At 49.1% G+C, this 15,243-nt stretch overlaps 1 protein-coding gene across 1 annotated transcript in view; it reads right to left on the bottom strand.

Annotated features, from left to right (window-relative positions):
• Window positions 1-741: 741 nt before the first annotated feature.
• Window positions 742-15,243, bottom strand: part of LOC309543562 (vitamin D3 hydroxylase-associated protein-like) — a gene marked incomplete at its 3' end in the record, with an annotated part of 49,753 nt that continues 35,251 nt past the window's right edge. The window contains exons 10-14 of the mRNA XM_082276033.1: window positions 8,542-8,641; window positions 7,449-7,492; window positions 4,818-4,857; window positions 4,630-4,738; window positions 742-917 (exon numbers count right to left, since the gene is read on the bottom strand). Coding sequence (XP_082132159.1) covers window positions 742-917; window positions 4,630-4,738; window positions 4,818-4,857; window positions 7,449-7,492; window positions 8,542-8,641 — 469 coding nt within the window. The remainder of the gene's footprint in view (window positions 918-4,629; window positions 4,739-4,817; window positions 4,858-7,448; window positions 7,493-8,541; window positions 8,642-15,243) is intronic.

Here is a 15,243-nt window from a genome sequence, read left to right as displayed (position 1 = left end):
AGTCGGTGGTGTAGAGCCATCAGTTGGTGGGGTAGAGAAATCAGATGGTGGGGTGGACTCATCTGTCGGTGGGGTGGTGTCATCGGTCAGTGGGTTGGTGTCATCAGTAGGGTGGAGTCATCAGTTGGTGGAGTCATCCATCGGTGGGTGGAGTCATCCATCGGTGGGGTGGAGTCATCCGTCGGTGGGTTGGTGTCATCAGTAGGGTGGAGTCATCAGTTGGTGGAGTCATCCATCGGTGGGGTGGAGGTCATCCGTTGGTGGAGTCATCCATCGGTGGGTGGAGTCATCCATCGGTGGGGTGGAGTCATCCGTCGGTGGGGTGGAGTCATCAGTCGGTGGAGTCATCCGTCGGTGGGGTGGAGTCATCAGTTGGTGGAGTCATCCATCGGTGGGGTGGAGTCATCAGTCGGTGGGGTGGAGTCATCTGTCGGTGGGTTGGTGTCATCAGTAGGGTGGAGTCATCAGTTGGTGGAGTCATCCATCGGTGGGGTGGAGTCATCAGTCGGTGGGGTGGAGTCATCAGTCGGTGGGGTGGAGTCATCCGTCGGTGGGGTGGAGTCATCCATCGGTGGGGTGGAGTCATCAGTCGGTGGAGTCATCCGTCGGTGGGGTGGAGTCATCCATCGGTGGGGTGGAGTCATCCATCGGTGGGGTGGAGTCATCAGTCGGTTAGGTGTAGTTGCAGAGTCAATGGTCTGTGTCCCCCTTACGTTGGGTGATGGTGAAGGCTGTGGGGGGTCACTGTGGCAGATCTTGGGACGCACTGACCTGGATGACCTCCTTGTCCCAGAGGTCGTTGTAATATCCTTTATAATGTTTCAGCTCCTCCTCATCCTCCGCACTGACCGTGGTGACAGGAAGAACTCCGGCCGGGAAATTGAGGATATTGAAGAGCATGGTGAAGCAGAATCCGGCTGGAAAACATCAAAAACCAAACCAAGTGAGTGTGCGCCATGGCATGGGAGGGTGACCCCCACCAGATCTGTCCCACATACAATGTGACCACAGAGCATGCTGTACACCTCCAAGTATACCACCCAGAACGCTGCACGGCCATCACACAGACCGGGGGCTGATGAGCCCCCCCACCCACCCAGTAGAACTGAAGAATTTTGTTTCGGATAGATTCGTTATGTTACTCATTTTATTTCGTTTTGGAATTTGTTTCGTTTTGTTTCGTTTTCATTAACTTTTCTTTGTTTATTCATTTTATAACGAATTCCAAATTTTCAGAACGATTTGAATCGTTCGGTCACAAATTGATCGACCATTTGGAATTCTGCGTGAAGAATAGTTGGCTGTTAAGCAGTGGGCTGGGAAGCCGGCCGTCGCGTCCTTAACAACTGATGGCTCATCAGCTGTCAGCGGGCTTCCCCACTGACAGCTGAAAGGTAAACAAAACAATGCCGGCAAATAGAAAGTTCAGAAAAAATAACAGCTTGGGCCCCCCCCCCCCGTCCATACCAGACCTTTATCCGAGCATGTAGCCTGGAAATGAGGGTTGAGGGGGGCGGACGAGCAGGTGACCCCCTCTCCTGAACCATACCACACCACATGCCCTTAACATGGGAAGTTGCCTTGGGGCGGGGGGCTCTGCTCCCCACCCCAAAGCACCTTGTCCGCATGTTGATGGGGACAAGGGCCTCTTCCCCACAACCCTGGGCTGTGGTTGTGGGGGTCTGCGGGCAGGGGGCTTATTAGAATCAGATCCCAGCCCCCCCCCTTTGTGAATGAGTATGGGGTACATAGTATCCCTACTCATTCAACAAAAAAGTGTAAAAAGTGAATAAAGACAGGACACGAGTTTTTGACAATTCCTTTATTAAAAAATAAAAAACAATGTCCCCCGATGTGGATCCATCTCAGGCCACACCCCCGGACCACCAGACCTGGACCACGGTCTGTGGGAATGCTGGGCCGGTGACGTTACAAGAGGGCAGGGTCATCCTCTGATGCCCCTTAGCTATTTAAGAAATGTCAGGTGGAGGCCCCCCACCCCAAAGCACCCCCCCCTCTATGTTGAGGGCATGTGGACTGGTATTGTTCAGGAGGGGGGGGGGGGAGCACTCGCTTTTCTTCCCCTTTCCTGCATTCTCAGATAAGGGTCTGGTATGGATTGGGGGGGGGGGCCCACGTTGTTGTTTTTATCAGAATTTTCTAATGCCAGCATTATCTTGTTTACATTTCAGCTGTCAGTGGGGAAGCCCGATGACTGCTGATTACTCATGGTTGTTAAGGACGCAGGCGGCTGGCTTCCCGGCCCCCTGCTTAACAATCAGCTTGTGACGCTACTCACTGTCATTGGGAGTGGAAGACGGATACTTAATGGACACTGATAATATGGTTTGGATTACTTCAAATAGGTTCTGTGTTTACACTTATGATAATGTGTATTGTACTTCAATGTCAGAGACAGTCTGTCACTGGTGGTCTCTTCCTATTGTCTGTGTATTGAGGTGTGATGTGGATTGTCTGTCTGTCCCATTGTTAAATGTTAATGAACTCACATATTGTTTCTGTCCAGATGACTAGATAATTAGTTCAGGTTAATTCCATTTCTGTATACAAATTCATCTGCATATGATAATGTAATCAGGCAACCCCTGACCTGTGTGGTAATCTTATCAGGAGGGGGAGGGCCATGCTGTAAATAAACTGTGTGACTGTTCAATAAAGTAGAAGATTCCAGAACAAGCTAAGTTGTCGGCTAGCTTTGTATGGGGGGCGGCTGTAATATCTGATATCTATGTTCATGACTAAAGGAAGCCGTATACTGACGGAAGCACACAAACACAGTGTGGATCACGGTTCTGTTACACAGCTACTTCTCCACACAGAATTAGAATCGGTTGATCATTTTTCGACCAATCCGAATTTGAATCGTCCCGAAAATTTGGAATTCCTTAGAAAATTAACCAGTTGCCGACCGCCTACAGTATATTTACTGCGGCAGTCTGGCTCCTACAGGCAGAACGACGAAGGTCTATGTCGCTTGCCTGAAGGCAGCTAGGGGGCGCACTCCTGTCCCCGATCGTCAGCGGGGAAGCCAATGCGTGTGTCAGGCGGCTCCGATTGTCCCCCGACACCCGCAATCGCTCCCCGCTGAGAGAGAAGGACGGTCGGACGTTGTAAACACAGCTGACCGTTCTTCTCCCTGGAATGATCATATATAAGATCACATGTCTCTATGATCATTTCACAAGCCACACCCCCCCCCCCCCACAGTTAAAAACACTCTCCTAGGGACACATTTAACCCTTTGATCACCTGTCCTATGCTGTTAACCCCTTCCCTGCCAGTGTCATTATTACAGTAACAGTGCATATGTATAGCACTGATTACTGTAGTAATGTCCCTGGTCCCCCCCAAAAGTGTCAATAATGTCAGTCAGGGGTCCGATCTGTCTGCCGCAATGTCGCAGTCCCGCTAAAAATCGAAGATCGCCGCCGTTTCTAGTAAAAAAAAAAAAAATTACATAAATTTTTCCTGTAGTTTAGTAGACGCGATAACTTTTTCGCAAATTTTTCAATTATTGCGATTTTTTTTTTAACCAAAAATATGTAGCAGAAAACAAATTGGCCTAAAATGTAAAAAAATTTGATTTTAAAATTTTTTTTGGGGGGATGTTATATAACAGAATGTGAAAAAGATTGTTTTTATTTCAAAATTGTCGCTCTTTTTTTGTTTATAGCGCAAAAAATAAAAACCACAGAGGTGATCAAATACCACCAAAAGAAAGCTCTGTTTGTGGGGAAAAAAGGACGTAAATTTTATTTGGGTAAAGCGTCGCACGACCGCGCAATTGTCCGTTAAAGTCACGCAGTGCCGAATCGCAAACTAGGACCTGGTCAGGAAGGGGGAAAATCTTCCGGTCCAGAATTGGTTAATAAACAAAACAAATTTTCAACAAATTTAAATTAAATTGGTTACTATTAGTTACTATTTCAGAGGGAGATTTGGAAAATAGTGGTGTCACCTCCTGGCTATGCAGTGTGGAAGGTGCGTGGATCATTAGACTGGCAGAACAGAATTGTCAGGTGATAAATGTACATTTATAGTGACTGGGGTGGAGTTTCCCTTTAGTAGATCATTCCTGACCAGATCACATAATGGAAGGATCACCTGACCAGACAATAAAAGAGTCCAAATTAATTTCTTCTACCATACTATATTACAACGTAAAAAAACGGGCAACGCGTTTCGGCAGTCAGGAGCCACACCCCCTTCATCAGGGCCTCAGTGAAGGTAGAATCCTGGAGTGGAGCTCTCCTATGTGGATCTGTGTAGAGAAGCCATGCAGGGATTGGTCAAACTTCGATCCATCTGTGGCCATTCCCGTTTGTGAGGAGTCGGTCTAATAATCGACTTTTCACCACGAGCTTGTTGGAAAATTTGCGCTCGATCAGCAATGCAGCCAATGTGTTCTGAGGGCGGGGGAGGGACACAGCACAGTTCTCCCCGCCCACATCGAATGTTTGGATGAGCGAATGTACACCATGCCATGTATGGGCAGCAGGATCTGCATGTGCAATCAGGATAAGCACTGGCCAGACAAGGGTGACCACATAAGAAAAGCACTGTGACATCACAGGGGGCGGAGCTAGTGCAGAGGAGTATGGGAGTTACCAAAGAGTTTCCCGGGGTGGCCGATATTGAAGGCAGGACTGAGCGCAGGACAAAGCAGAGCGTCCAGACCGAGCTTCCTCCATTCACCAATGAACTCGCTGCGATATTCCTGAAATCAGAGGCGATGGTCAGTGACCCGTCCAACCGGCACCATCAACCCAATTCATCATCAGAGTCACCTGACCTACCTGAATGGCCGTGTAATGTCTCCAGAGACCCTTCACCGAGCTGGGGGAGGGGAGAAGAGCAGAGATTAGGGAACAACCAGGGCACAGACTGCTATACACCGGGCACAGACTGGTATATCCATACACTGGTATACACAGGGCACAGACTGGTATATCCATACACTGGGCACAGACTGCTATACACTAGGCACAGACTGGTATATCCATACACAGGGCACAGACTGGTATATCCATACACCGGGCACAGACTGCTATACACTGGGCACAGACTGGTATATCCATACACTGGGCACAGACTGGTATACACTGGGCACAGATTGGGATATTCACACACTGGGCACAGACTGGTATACACAGGGCACAGACTGGTATATCCATACACATAGTGCACAGACTGGTATATCCATACACTGGGCACAGACTGGTAAACACTGGGCACAGACTGCTATACACTAGGCACAGACTGGTATACACAGGGCACAGACTGGTATATACATACACTGGGCACAGACTGGTATACACAGGGCACAGACTGGTATATTCATACACAAGGCACAGACTGGTATATTCATACACTGGGCACAGACTGGTATACACAGGGCACAGAATGGTATATTCAGACACTGGGCACAGACTGGTATATACATACACATAGTGCACAGACTGGTATATCCATACACTGGGCACAGACTGGTAAACACTGGGCACAGACTGCTATACACTAGGCACAGACTGGTATATCCATACACTGGGCACAGACTGCTATACACTGGGCACAGACTGGTATACACTGGGCACAGATTGGGATATTCACACACTGGGCACAGACTGGTATACACAGGGCACAGACTGGTATATCCATACACATAGTGCACAGACTGGTATATCCATACACTGGGCACAGACTGGTAAACACTGGGCACAGACTGCTATACACTAGGCACAGACTGGTATACACAGGGCACAGACTGGTATATACATACACTGGGCACAGACTGGTATACACAGGGCACAGACTGGTATATTCATACACAAGGCACAGACTGGTATATTCATACACTGGGCACAGACTGGTATACACAGGGCACAGAATGGTATATTCAGACACTGGGCACAGACTGGTATATACATACACATAGTGCACAGACTGGTATATCCATACACTGGGCACAGACTGGTAAACACTGGGCACAGACTGCTATACACTAGGCACAGACTGGTATATCCATACACAGGGCACAGACTGGTATATCCATACACCAGGCACAGACTGCTATACACTGGGCACAGACTGGTATATCCATACACTGGGCACAGACTGCTATACACTGGGCACAGACTGGTATACACTGGGCACAGATTGGGATATTCACACACTGGGCACAGACTGGTATACACAGGGCACAGACTGGTATATCCATACACATAGTGCACAGACTGGTATATCCATACACTGGGCACAGACTGGTAAACACTGGGCACAGACTGCTATACACTAGGCACAGACTGGTATACACAGGGCACAGACTGGTATATACATACACTGGGCACAGACTGGTATACACAGGGCACAGACTGGTATATTCATACACAAGGCACAGACTGGTATATTCATACACTGGGCACAGACTGGTATACACAGGGCACAGAATGGTATATTCAGACACTGGGCACAGACTGGTATATACATACACATAGTGCACAGACTGGTATATCCATACACTGGGCACAGACTGGTAAACACTGGGCACAGACTGCTATACACTAGGCACAGACTGGTATATCCATACACAGGGCACAGACTGGTATATCCATACACCAGGCACAGACTGCTATACACTGGGCACAGACTGGTATATCCATACACTGGGCACAGACTGCTATACACTGGGCACAGACTGGTATACACTGGGCACAGATTGGTATATTCACACACTGGGCACAGACTGGTATACACAGGGCACAGACTGGTATATCCATACACATAGTGCACAGACTTGTATATCCATACACTGGGCACAGACTGGTATACACAGGGCACAGACTGGTATATTCATACACAGGGCACAGACTGGTATATTCATACACTGGGCACAGACTGGTATACACAGGGCACAGAATGGTATATTCAGACACTGGGCACAGACTGGTATACACAGGGCAGACTGGTATATCCATACACTGGGCACAGACTGGTATACACAGGGCACAGACTGGTATAAACAGGGCACAGACTGGTATATCCATACTCTGGGCACAGACTGGTATACACTGGGCACAGACTGGTATATCCATACACTGGGAACAGACTGGTATATCCATACACTGGGCACAGACTGGTAAACACTGGGCACAGACTGGTATACACCGGCCACAGACTGGTATATCCATACACTGGGCACAGACTGGTATATCCATACACTGGGCACAGATTGGTATATCCATACACATACATACACTGGGCACAGACTGGTATATCCATACACTGGGCACAGACTGGTAAACACTCTTGCTGGCGGTGTGTGGAAATGATTTATAGCAATTAATGGAAAACAAGTCAGCTGGTGGTCAGTAGATTGGCGGTTAGAAAGCTCGCTAAGCATTATGGGTAAGAAGCCACACCTCACCTACCCCACTCCGCTGTGCGCCTCCAGGTGGTTGGCAATTCGCGGGAACTATGAGGAGATATTCATGATGAGTCTGTAGGTGGCGCTGAAATTACCTCCACTTAGGTTTGGTTGCTATGGGATACTACACTTCCCGTGCCGCTTTCTGTATCAGGCGGTACATAGGAACCAGATTTAGGTCTCCCGGATAGAATTTCATTGGTCAGTGATGAGGACACCCAGGAGGAGAACATTTGTTCACCACACACTTTACAACCCCCCTCCCATCTGTGGCACCATTGCCATTCCATCCCCCCTCCCATCTGTGACACCACTGCCATTCCATCCCTCCTCCCATCAGGGTCACCACTGCCATTCCATCCCCCCTCCCATCTGTGACACCATTGCCATTCCATCCCCCCTCCCATCTGTGACACCACTGCCATTCCATCCCTCCTCCCATCAGGGACACCTCTGCCATTCCATCCCCCCTCCCATCTGTGACATCAATGCCATTTCATCTCCCCTCCCATCTGTGACAACACTGCCATTCCATTCCCCCTCCCATCTGTGACACCACTGCCATTCCATCCCCCCTCCCATCTGTGACACCGCTGCCATTCCATCCCCCCTCCCATGAGGGACACCTCTGCCATTCCTTCCCTCCTCCCATCAGTGACACCACTGCCATTCCCTTCCCCCTCCCATCTGTGACACCACTGCCATTCCATCCCTCCTCCCATCTGTGACACCGCTGCCATTCCATCCCCCCTCCCATCAGGGACACCTCTGCCATTCCATCCCCCCTCCCATCTGTGACACCGCTGCCATTCCATCCCCCCTCCCATCAGGGACACCTCTGCCATTCCATCACCCCTTCCATCTGTGACATCACTGCCATTCCGTCCCCCTTCCCATCTGTGACACCGCTGCCATTCCATCCCCCCTCCCATCTGTGACACCACTGCCATTCATACAAAATTTGGCACAAGGAGTCCAAGATGGCAGCATCCACAGCACCCTAACAGTCCTGTGCAGAGTCTCGGGGGGGGGGGTAGAAGATTTGAGAATTACAAAATCATCATCAGCTCAGTCACTGTGATGTGAGATTCACTCACCATCGGCTTCATGAAGAACGCCCCAATCTTCTTCAGGATGGCCGGAATTCTCCAGAGGAGGAGCTGCTGCTTCAGGTGTGGATCCACCACGTCCGGCTTACTGCACGGGAGAGACACAATCTATACATTGTATATACATGGAGAGCCCATACATTGTATATATAGTATCTCACAAAAGTAAGTACACCCCTCACATTTCTGTAAATATTTTATTCTATCTTTTCATGTGACAACACTGAAGAAATGAGACTTTGCTACAATGTAAAGTAGTGAGTGTACAGCTTGTATAACAGTGTAAATTTACTGTCCCCTCAAAATAACTCAACACACAGCCATTAATGTCTAAACCGCTGGCAAAAAAAGTCAGTACACCCCTAAGTGACAATCTCCAAATTGGGCCCAAAGTGTGAATATTTTGTGTGGCCACCATTATTTTCCAGCACTGCCTTAACCCTCTTGGCCATGGAGTTCACCAGAGCTTCACAGGTTGTCACTGGAGTCCTCTTCCCCTCCTCCATGATGACATCACAGAGCTGGTGGATGTTAGAGACCTTCCCCTCCTCCATCTTCTGTTTGAGGATGTCCCACAGATGCTCAATAGGGTTTAGGTCTGGAGACGCTTGGCCAGTCCATCACCTTTACCCTCAGCTTCTTTAGCAAGGCAATGGTCATCTTGGAGGTGTTTGGGGTCATTATGTTGGAATATTGCCTGTAACATAAATGTAAGTGTAGGGTAGTTGAGCCTTAGTGAGATATGAAGTGATCTGTAGAAATAGTATAATTGTAGATGTAGTGTCCTTTTGGGTTATTAAGAATTGTAGTATTTAGTATCAGTCATACACACATGTCCTGCTATTAGCATCTGAAAGAGACAGGACCATTCTCTCGGATAGAGTTGACACCTACATGCCAATAAAGTCTCCCATACAAATGGACAGGAATTGTCACCTTCCTGGAGCTTCAAAGAGGACTGCTGGTCACCTTGGCTGCAGGGATCCGCAGGGGGGCAGTGAGAGGCTTCAAATGGTCTGCAAGCTGTGATTGGTATCATCAGATCTAAGGAACATATTTTATCTCTCATAAAAGCTAAAATATTAGTGACAGAGAGAGGAAAATAATTCATTCTTATGGCTCACGTGTTGGGCTACAAGTACATGTAAATCTGTGTCTGTAGCGTGTGTGGAATCCTGGATAATTGCACAAAACCGTTATATGGTGCCTGATTGTGGCAGGCAGGCGTTGTTTGGTACTGTCGCGATCAGACCGATGCGCTGGTGTCAGAATTCCTATCCCTGACTCAGCGGTCAGCGCCGTTCTGGGCCGATTCGACTCTGGTCAGTTCAGAACACAAAACATCGTGTGGGCTGGGATGGGGACACCCCCTGGGGTTGATTGGTCAAGGGCTAAAGTCCAGCCCACATTCATATTCCAATAAATTGGGAAACCTGAGATTTGCACAGTGTTCTTCCATGAAGCCAGTTCTAAACTGGGGAGTCCCCACACGGTTTCCGGTATGCTTCTACCAAGGGATAAGCTTTGGTAAAGTTTATTTCTGTTTTTATTCCTTTTTATTTTCATAGCAAATTGCCAATTGTGTGTCTTTTTATATTTTGTGTATTTTTTGTAACTCCTTTTGCTTTGTATATATTTTTTATGCACTGCCCACTTTCGGGATATTAAATTATAAAAATAATAAGTGACTTCTGTGTACTAAGCTAGGACTCATATCTCTGGAGAGATTGTTGCATTTTAGTGCCTAATTGTTTGGTCTAAGCTACATGCCAATCTGTATGCAATTGCACTGTGTTTTGGCAGATTGCATGCAGATTGTAAACCAGACGGAGATCTGCGTGTGTGTAGTGGCCCAGTAGACCAGTCTGCGGACAAACTGTTGGGTGGTGGCAGGCTATCGTTTGTGGTGTGTGGACAGTGGGAAGAGTGATTAACACCGGGGTTCTAGCTTGTAGTATAGCTGGAGGAATCCTAGTAGTGTGTGATAATTGCTAGACTGCTCCCCAACCCTTACAGTGCACCAGATTGTATGTAAGATTCGTATCTGCCTGTGTGTGGTCAGCCAGCTGGATTGGAGTGGAGTCTCCCTTTAGTGGTGACCAAAGGCAGTGCGGGCTGTGAAAGTATCACAGTCAGTCTAATTACTCAGTAGGAATTTCCCTTATACTCCCCAGTCACAAAACCACGTCTCGGTTAGCTAGTCGCCGTGGGCGTGGTCGATCGTGACACTGCCCTGCGGCCCAGTCTCTGAAGGGAGGGGATCATGCTCTGCTTCAGTATGTCACAGTACATGTTGGCATTCATGGTTCCCTCAATGATCTGTAGCTCCCCAGTGCCGGTGTTCCGTGAGAATTACCTACCCTGTGAGAATTACCTACCCCTCGTCACTTCCGGCCAGAAGCATCTGAGCAGCGCAGCAGTGCGCATGCTCAGAGCGCCGGATACCTAATGACAGAACAGAGGAGCTTACTAGTGCGCATGCGCACTAGTATAAAACGATCACGGTGTACCGTGAAAAAAACCTACCGACGCGGCGGTTACATAAAACAGCTGTGCTGACATACGAGTCATCCCCGCTCCTGTCCCGGTCACTTCCCTGCTCTCGGCAAGTAAATATAAAAGCGGCTTTCGGCTCAGTGATTTATGTTTTCATACAGCCGCTGCCGCTTTTATATTTACTATCCGAGAGCAGGGAAGTGACCGGGACAGGAGCGGAGATCACTCGTATATCAGCACAGCTGTTTTAATGTACCCGCTGCATTACATACAGTGCGGAGTACCGGAAGTGACGAGGGGTAGGTTTTTCTCACGGGTAGGTAATTCTCACGGAACACCGGCAGCACTCATGCAGCCCCAGACCATGACACTCCCACCACCATGCCTGACTGTAGGAAGACACACTTGTCTTTGTACTCCTCACCTGGTTGCCCCCACACACGCCTGACACCATCTGACACCAAATAAGTTTATCTTGGTCTCATCAGAGCACAGGAGATGGTTCCAGTAATCCATGTCCTTAGTCTGCTTGTCTTCAACAAACTGTTTGCGGCTTTCTTTTGCATCATCTTTAGAAGAGGCTTCCTTCTGGGATGACAGCCATGCAGACCAATTTGATGCAGTGTGCGGCGTATGGTCTGAGCACTGACAGGGTGACCCCTCCCCCACCCCTTCAACCTCTGCAGCAATGCTGGCAGCACTCATACGTCTATTTCCCAAAGACAACCTCTGGATATGACGCTGAGCACGGCACTCAACTTCTTTGGTGGACCATGGCGAGGCCTTTTCTGAGAGGAACCTGTCCTGTTATATCACTGTATGGTCTTGGCCACCGTGCTGCAGCTCAGTTTCAGGGTCTTGGCAATCTTTTTATAGCCTAGGCCATCTTTATGTAGAGCAACAATTCTTTTTTTCAGATCCTCAAAGATTTCTTTGCCATGAGGTGCCATGTTGAACTTCCAGTGACCAGTATGAGAGAGTGAGAGCGATAACACCAAATTTAACACACCTGCTCCCCATTCACACCTGAGACCTTGTAACACTAATGGGTCACATGACACCGGGGAGGGAAAATAGCTAATTGGGCCCAATTTGGACATTGTCACTTAGGGGTGTACTGACTTTTGTTGCCCGAGGTTTAGATATTAATGGCTGTGTGTTGAGTTTATTTGAGGGGACAGTAAATTTACACTGTTATACAAGCTGTACACTCACTACTTTACATTGTAGCAAAGTCTAATTTCTTCAGTGTTGTCACATGAAAAGAAAGAATAAAATATTTACAGAAATGTGAGGGATGTACTTACTTTTGTCAGATACTGTACATGGACACACCATACATTGTATATACATGGGGAACCTATACATGATACAAATGGTATAAATGGAGTTGCAGTTCAGTGAGTAAAATAAGTATTTGATCCCCAACCAACCAACAATAACTCCGCCTCCCACAGACTGGCTACAGGAGGGGCTCATGTGGTCACAGATTAGTCCTGTCAATGTAAGAAGGAGCTCCTAACGACAACTCATTATATGTATAGAAGACACCCGTCCACAGAATCTCTTTCCTCCAATCACAGCTCACCATCATGGGAAGACCAAAGAGCTGTCAGAGGAGGTCAGGGAGAAGATTGGAGACCGGCACAAGGCTGGAATGGCTACAAGACCATCAGCAAGAAGATTGGTGAGAAGGAGACAAATGTTGGAGCGATTATTCACAAATGGAAGAAATCCAAAATAACCATCAATGGTCCTCAGTGTGGAGCTCCATGCAAGATTTCTCCTCATGGGGTGAGGATGGTCATTAAGAAAAGTGAGGGATCCGCCCAGAATACACGGGAGGAGCTTGTGAATGATCTCAAGGCAGTTGGGACCACAGTCACCAAACACACCATTGGTAACACAATACACCTCCATGGACTGAAATCCTGCAGCGCCCGCAAGGTCCCCCTCCTCAAGGAGACACATGTACAGTCACCTTCCCTACAGTCACCTTCCCTACAGTCACCATCCCTACAGTCACCTTCCCTACAGCCACCTTCCCTACAGTCACCGTCCCTACAGTCACCTTCCCTACAGTCACCTTCCCTACAGTCACCTTCCCTACAGTCACCGTTCCTAGTCACCGTTCCTACAGTCACCATCTCTACAGTCATCGTCCCTACAGTCGCCATCCCTACAGTCACCTTCTCTACAGTCACCGTCCCTACAGTCACCTTCCCTACAGCCACCTTCCCTACAGTCACCGTCCCTACAGTCACCTTCCCTACAGTCACCGTTCCTAGTCACCGTTCCTACAGTCACCATCTCTACAGTCATCGTCCCTACAGTCGCCATCCCTACAGTCACCTTCCCTACAGTCACCATCCCTACAGTCACCATCCCTACAGTCAGGTTCTCTATAGTCACCTTCCCTACAGTCACCCTCCCTACAGTCACCCTCCCTACAGTCACCGTCCCTACAGTCACCTTCTCTACAGTCATCGTCCCTACAGTCGCCGTCCCTACAGTCGCCTTCTCTACAGTCACTGTCCCTACAGTCACCTTCCCTACAGACAACATCCCTACAGACACCATCCCTACAGACACCTTCTCTACAGTCACCTTCTCTACAGTCACCTTCCCTACAGTCACCTTCCCTACAGTCACCTTCCCTACAGCCACCTTCCCTACAGCCACCTTCCCTAGAGTCACCGTCTCTACAGTCACCGTCCCTACAGTCACTGTCCCTACAGACACCGTCCCTACAGTCACCGTCCCTACAGACACCTTCTCTACAGTCACCATCTCTACAGTCACCGTCCCTACAGTCACCTTCCCTACAGTCACCATCTCTACAGTCACCGTCCCTACAGTCACCGTCCCTACAGTCACCTTCCCTACAGTAACCATCCCTACAGTCACCATCCCTACAGTCACTGTCCCTACAGTCACCTTCCCTACAGTCACTGTCTCTACAGTCACCTTCCCTACAGTCACCGTCCCTACAGTCACTGTCTCTACAGTCACCATTCCTACAGTCACTGTCCCTACAGTCACCTTCTCTACAGTCACCGTCCCTACAATCGCCGTTCCTACAGTCACCGTCCCTACAGTCACCGTCCTTACAGTCACCGTCCCTACAGTCACCGTCCCTACAGTCACCTTCCCTACAGCCACCTTCCCTACAGTCACCGTCCCTACAGTCACCGTCCCTACAGTCACCTTCCCTACAGTCACCGTCCCTACAGCCACCGTCCCTACAGTCACCTTCCCTACAGCCACCGTCCCTACAGTCACCGTCCCTACAGTCACCTTCCCTACAGCCACCTTCCCTACAGTCACCATCCCTACAGTCACCTTCCCTACAGTCACCGTTCCTACAGTCACCATCTCTACAGTCATCGTCCCTACAGTCGCCATCCCTACAGTCACCTTCTCTACAGTCACCGTCCCTACAGTCACCTTCCCTACAGCCACCTTCCCTACAGTCACCGTCCCTACAGTCACCTTCCCTACAGTCACCGTTCCTAGTCACCGTTCCTACAGTCACCATCTCTACAGTCATCGTCCCTACAGTCGCCATCCCTACAGTCACCTTCTCTACAGTCACTGTCCCTACAGTCACCTTCCCTACAGTCACCATCCCTACAGTCACCATCCCTACAGTCACCATCCCTACAGTCACGTTCTCTATAGTCACCTTCCCTACAATTACCCTCCCTACAGTCACCCTCCCTACAGTCACCGTCCCTACAGTCACCTTCTCTACAGTCATCGTCCCTACAGTCGCCGTCCCTACAGTCGCCGTCTCTACAGTCACTGTCCCTACAGTCACCTTCCCTACAGTCACCATCCCTACAGTCACCATCCCTACAGACACCATCCCTACAGTCACCTTCTCTACAGTCACCTTCTCTACAGTCACCTTCCCTACAGTCACCTTCCCTACAGCCACCTTCCCTAGAGTCACCGTCTCTACAGTCACTGTCCCTACAGACACCGTCCCTACAGTCACCGTCCCTACAGACACCTTCTCTACAGTCACCATCTCTACAGTCACCGTCCCTACAGTCACCGTCCCTACAGTCACCTTCCCTACAGTAACCATCCCTACAGTCACCGTCCCTACAGTCACCATCCCTACAGTCACCTTCCCTACAGTCACTGTCTCTACAGTCACCTTCCCTACAGTCACCGTCCCTACAGTCA

This window comes from Pelophylax lessonae, assembly GCF_965119305.1.
Source record: "Pelophylax lessonae genome assembly, contig: HAP1_SCAFFOLD_214, whole genome shotgun sequence".
Classification (NCBI taxonomy): Eukaryota; Metazoa; Chordata; class Amphibia; order Anura; family Ranidae; genus Pelophylax; species Pelophylax lessonae.
Note: the sequence above shows the minus strand (reverse complement) of the source record. Positions and strands in the feature narration are given on the sequence as shown.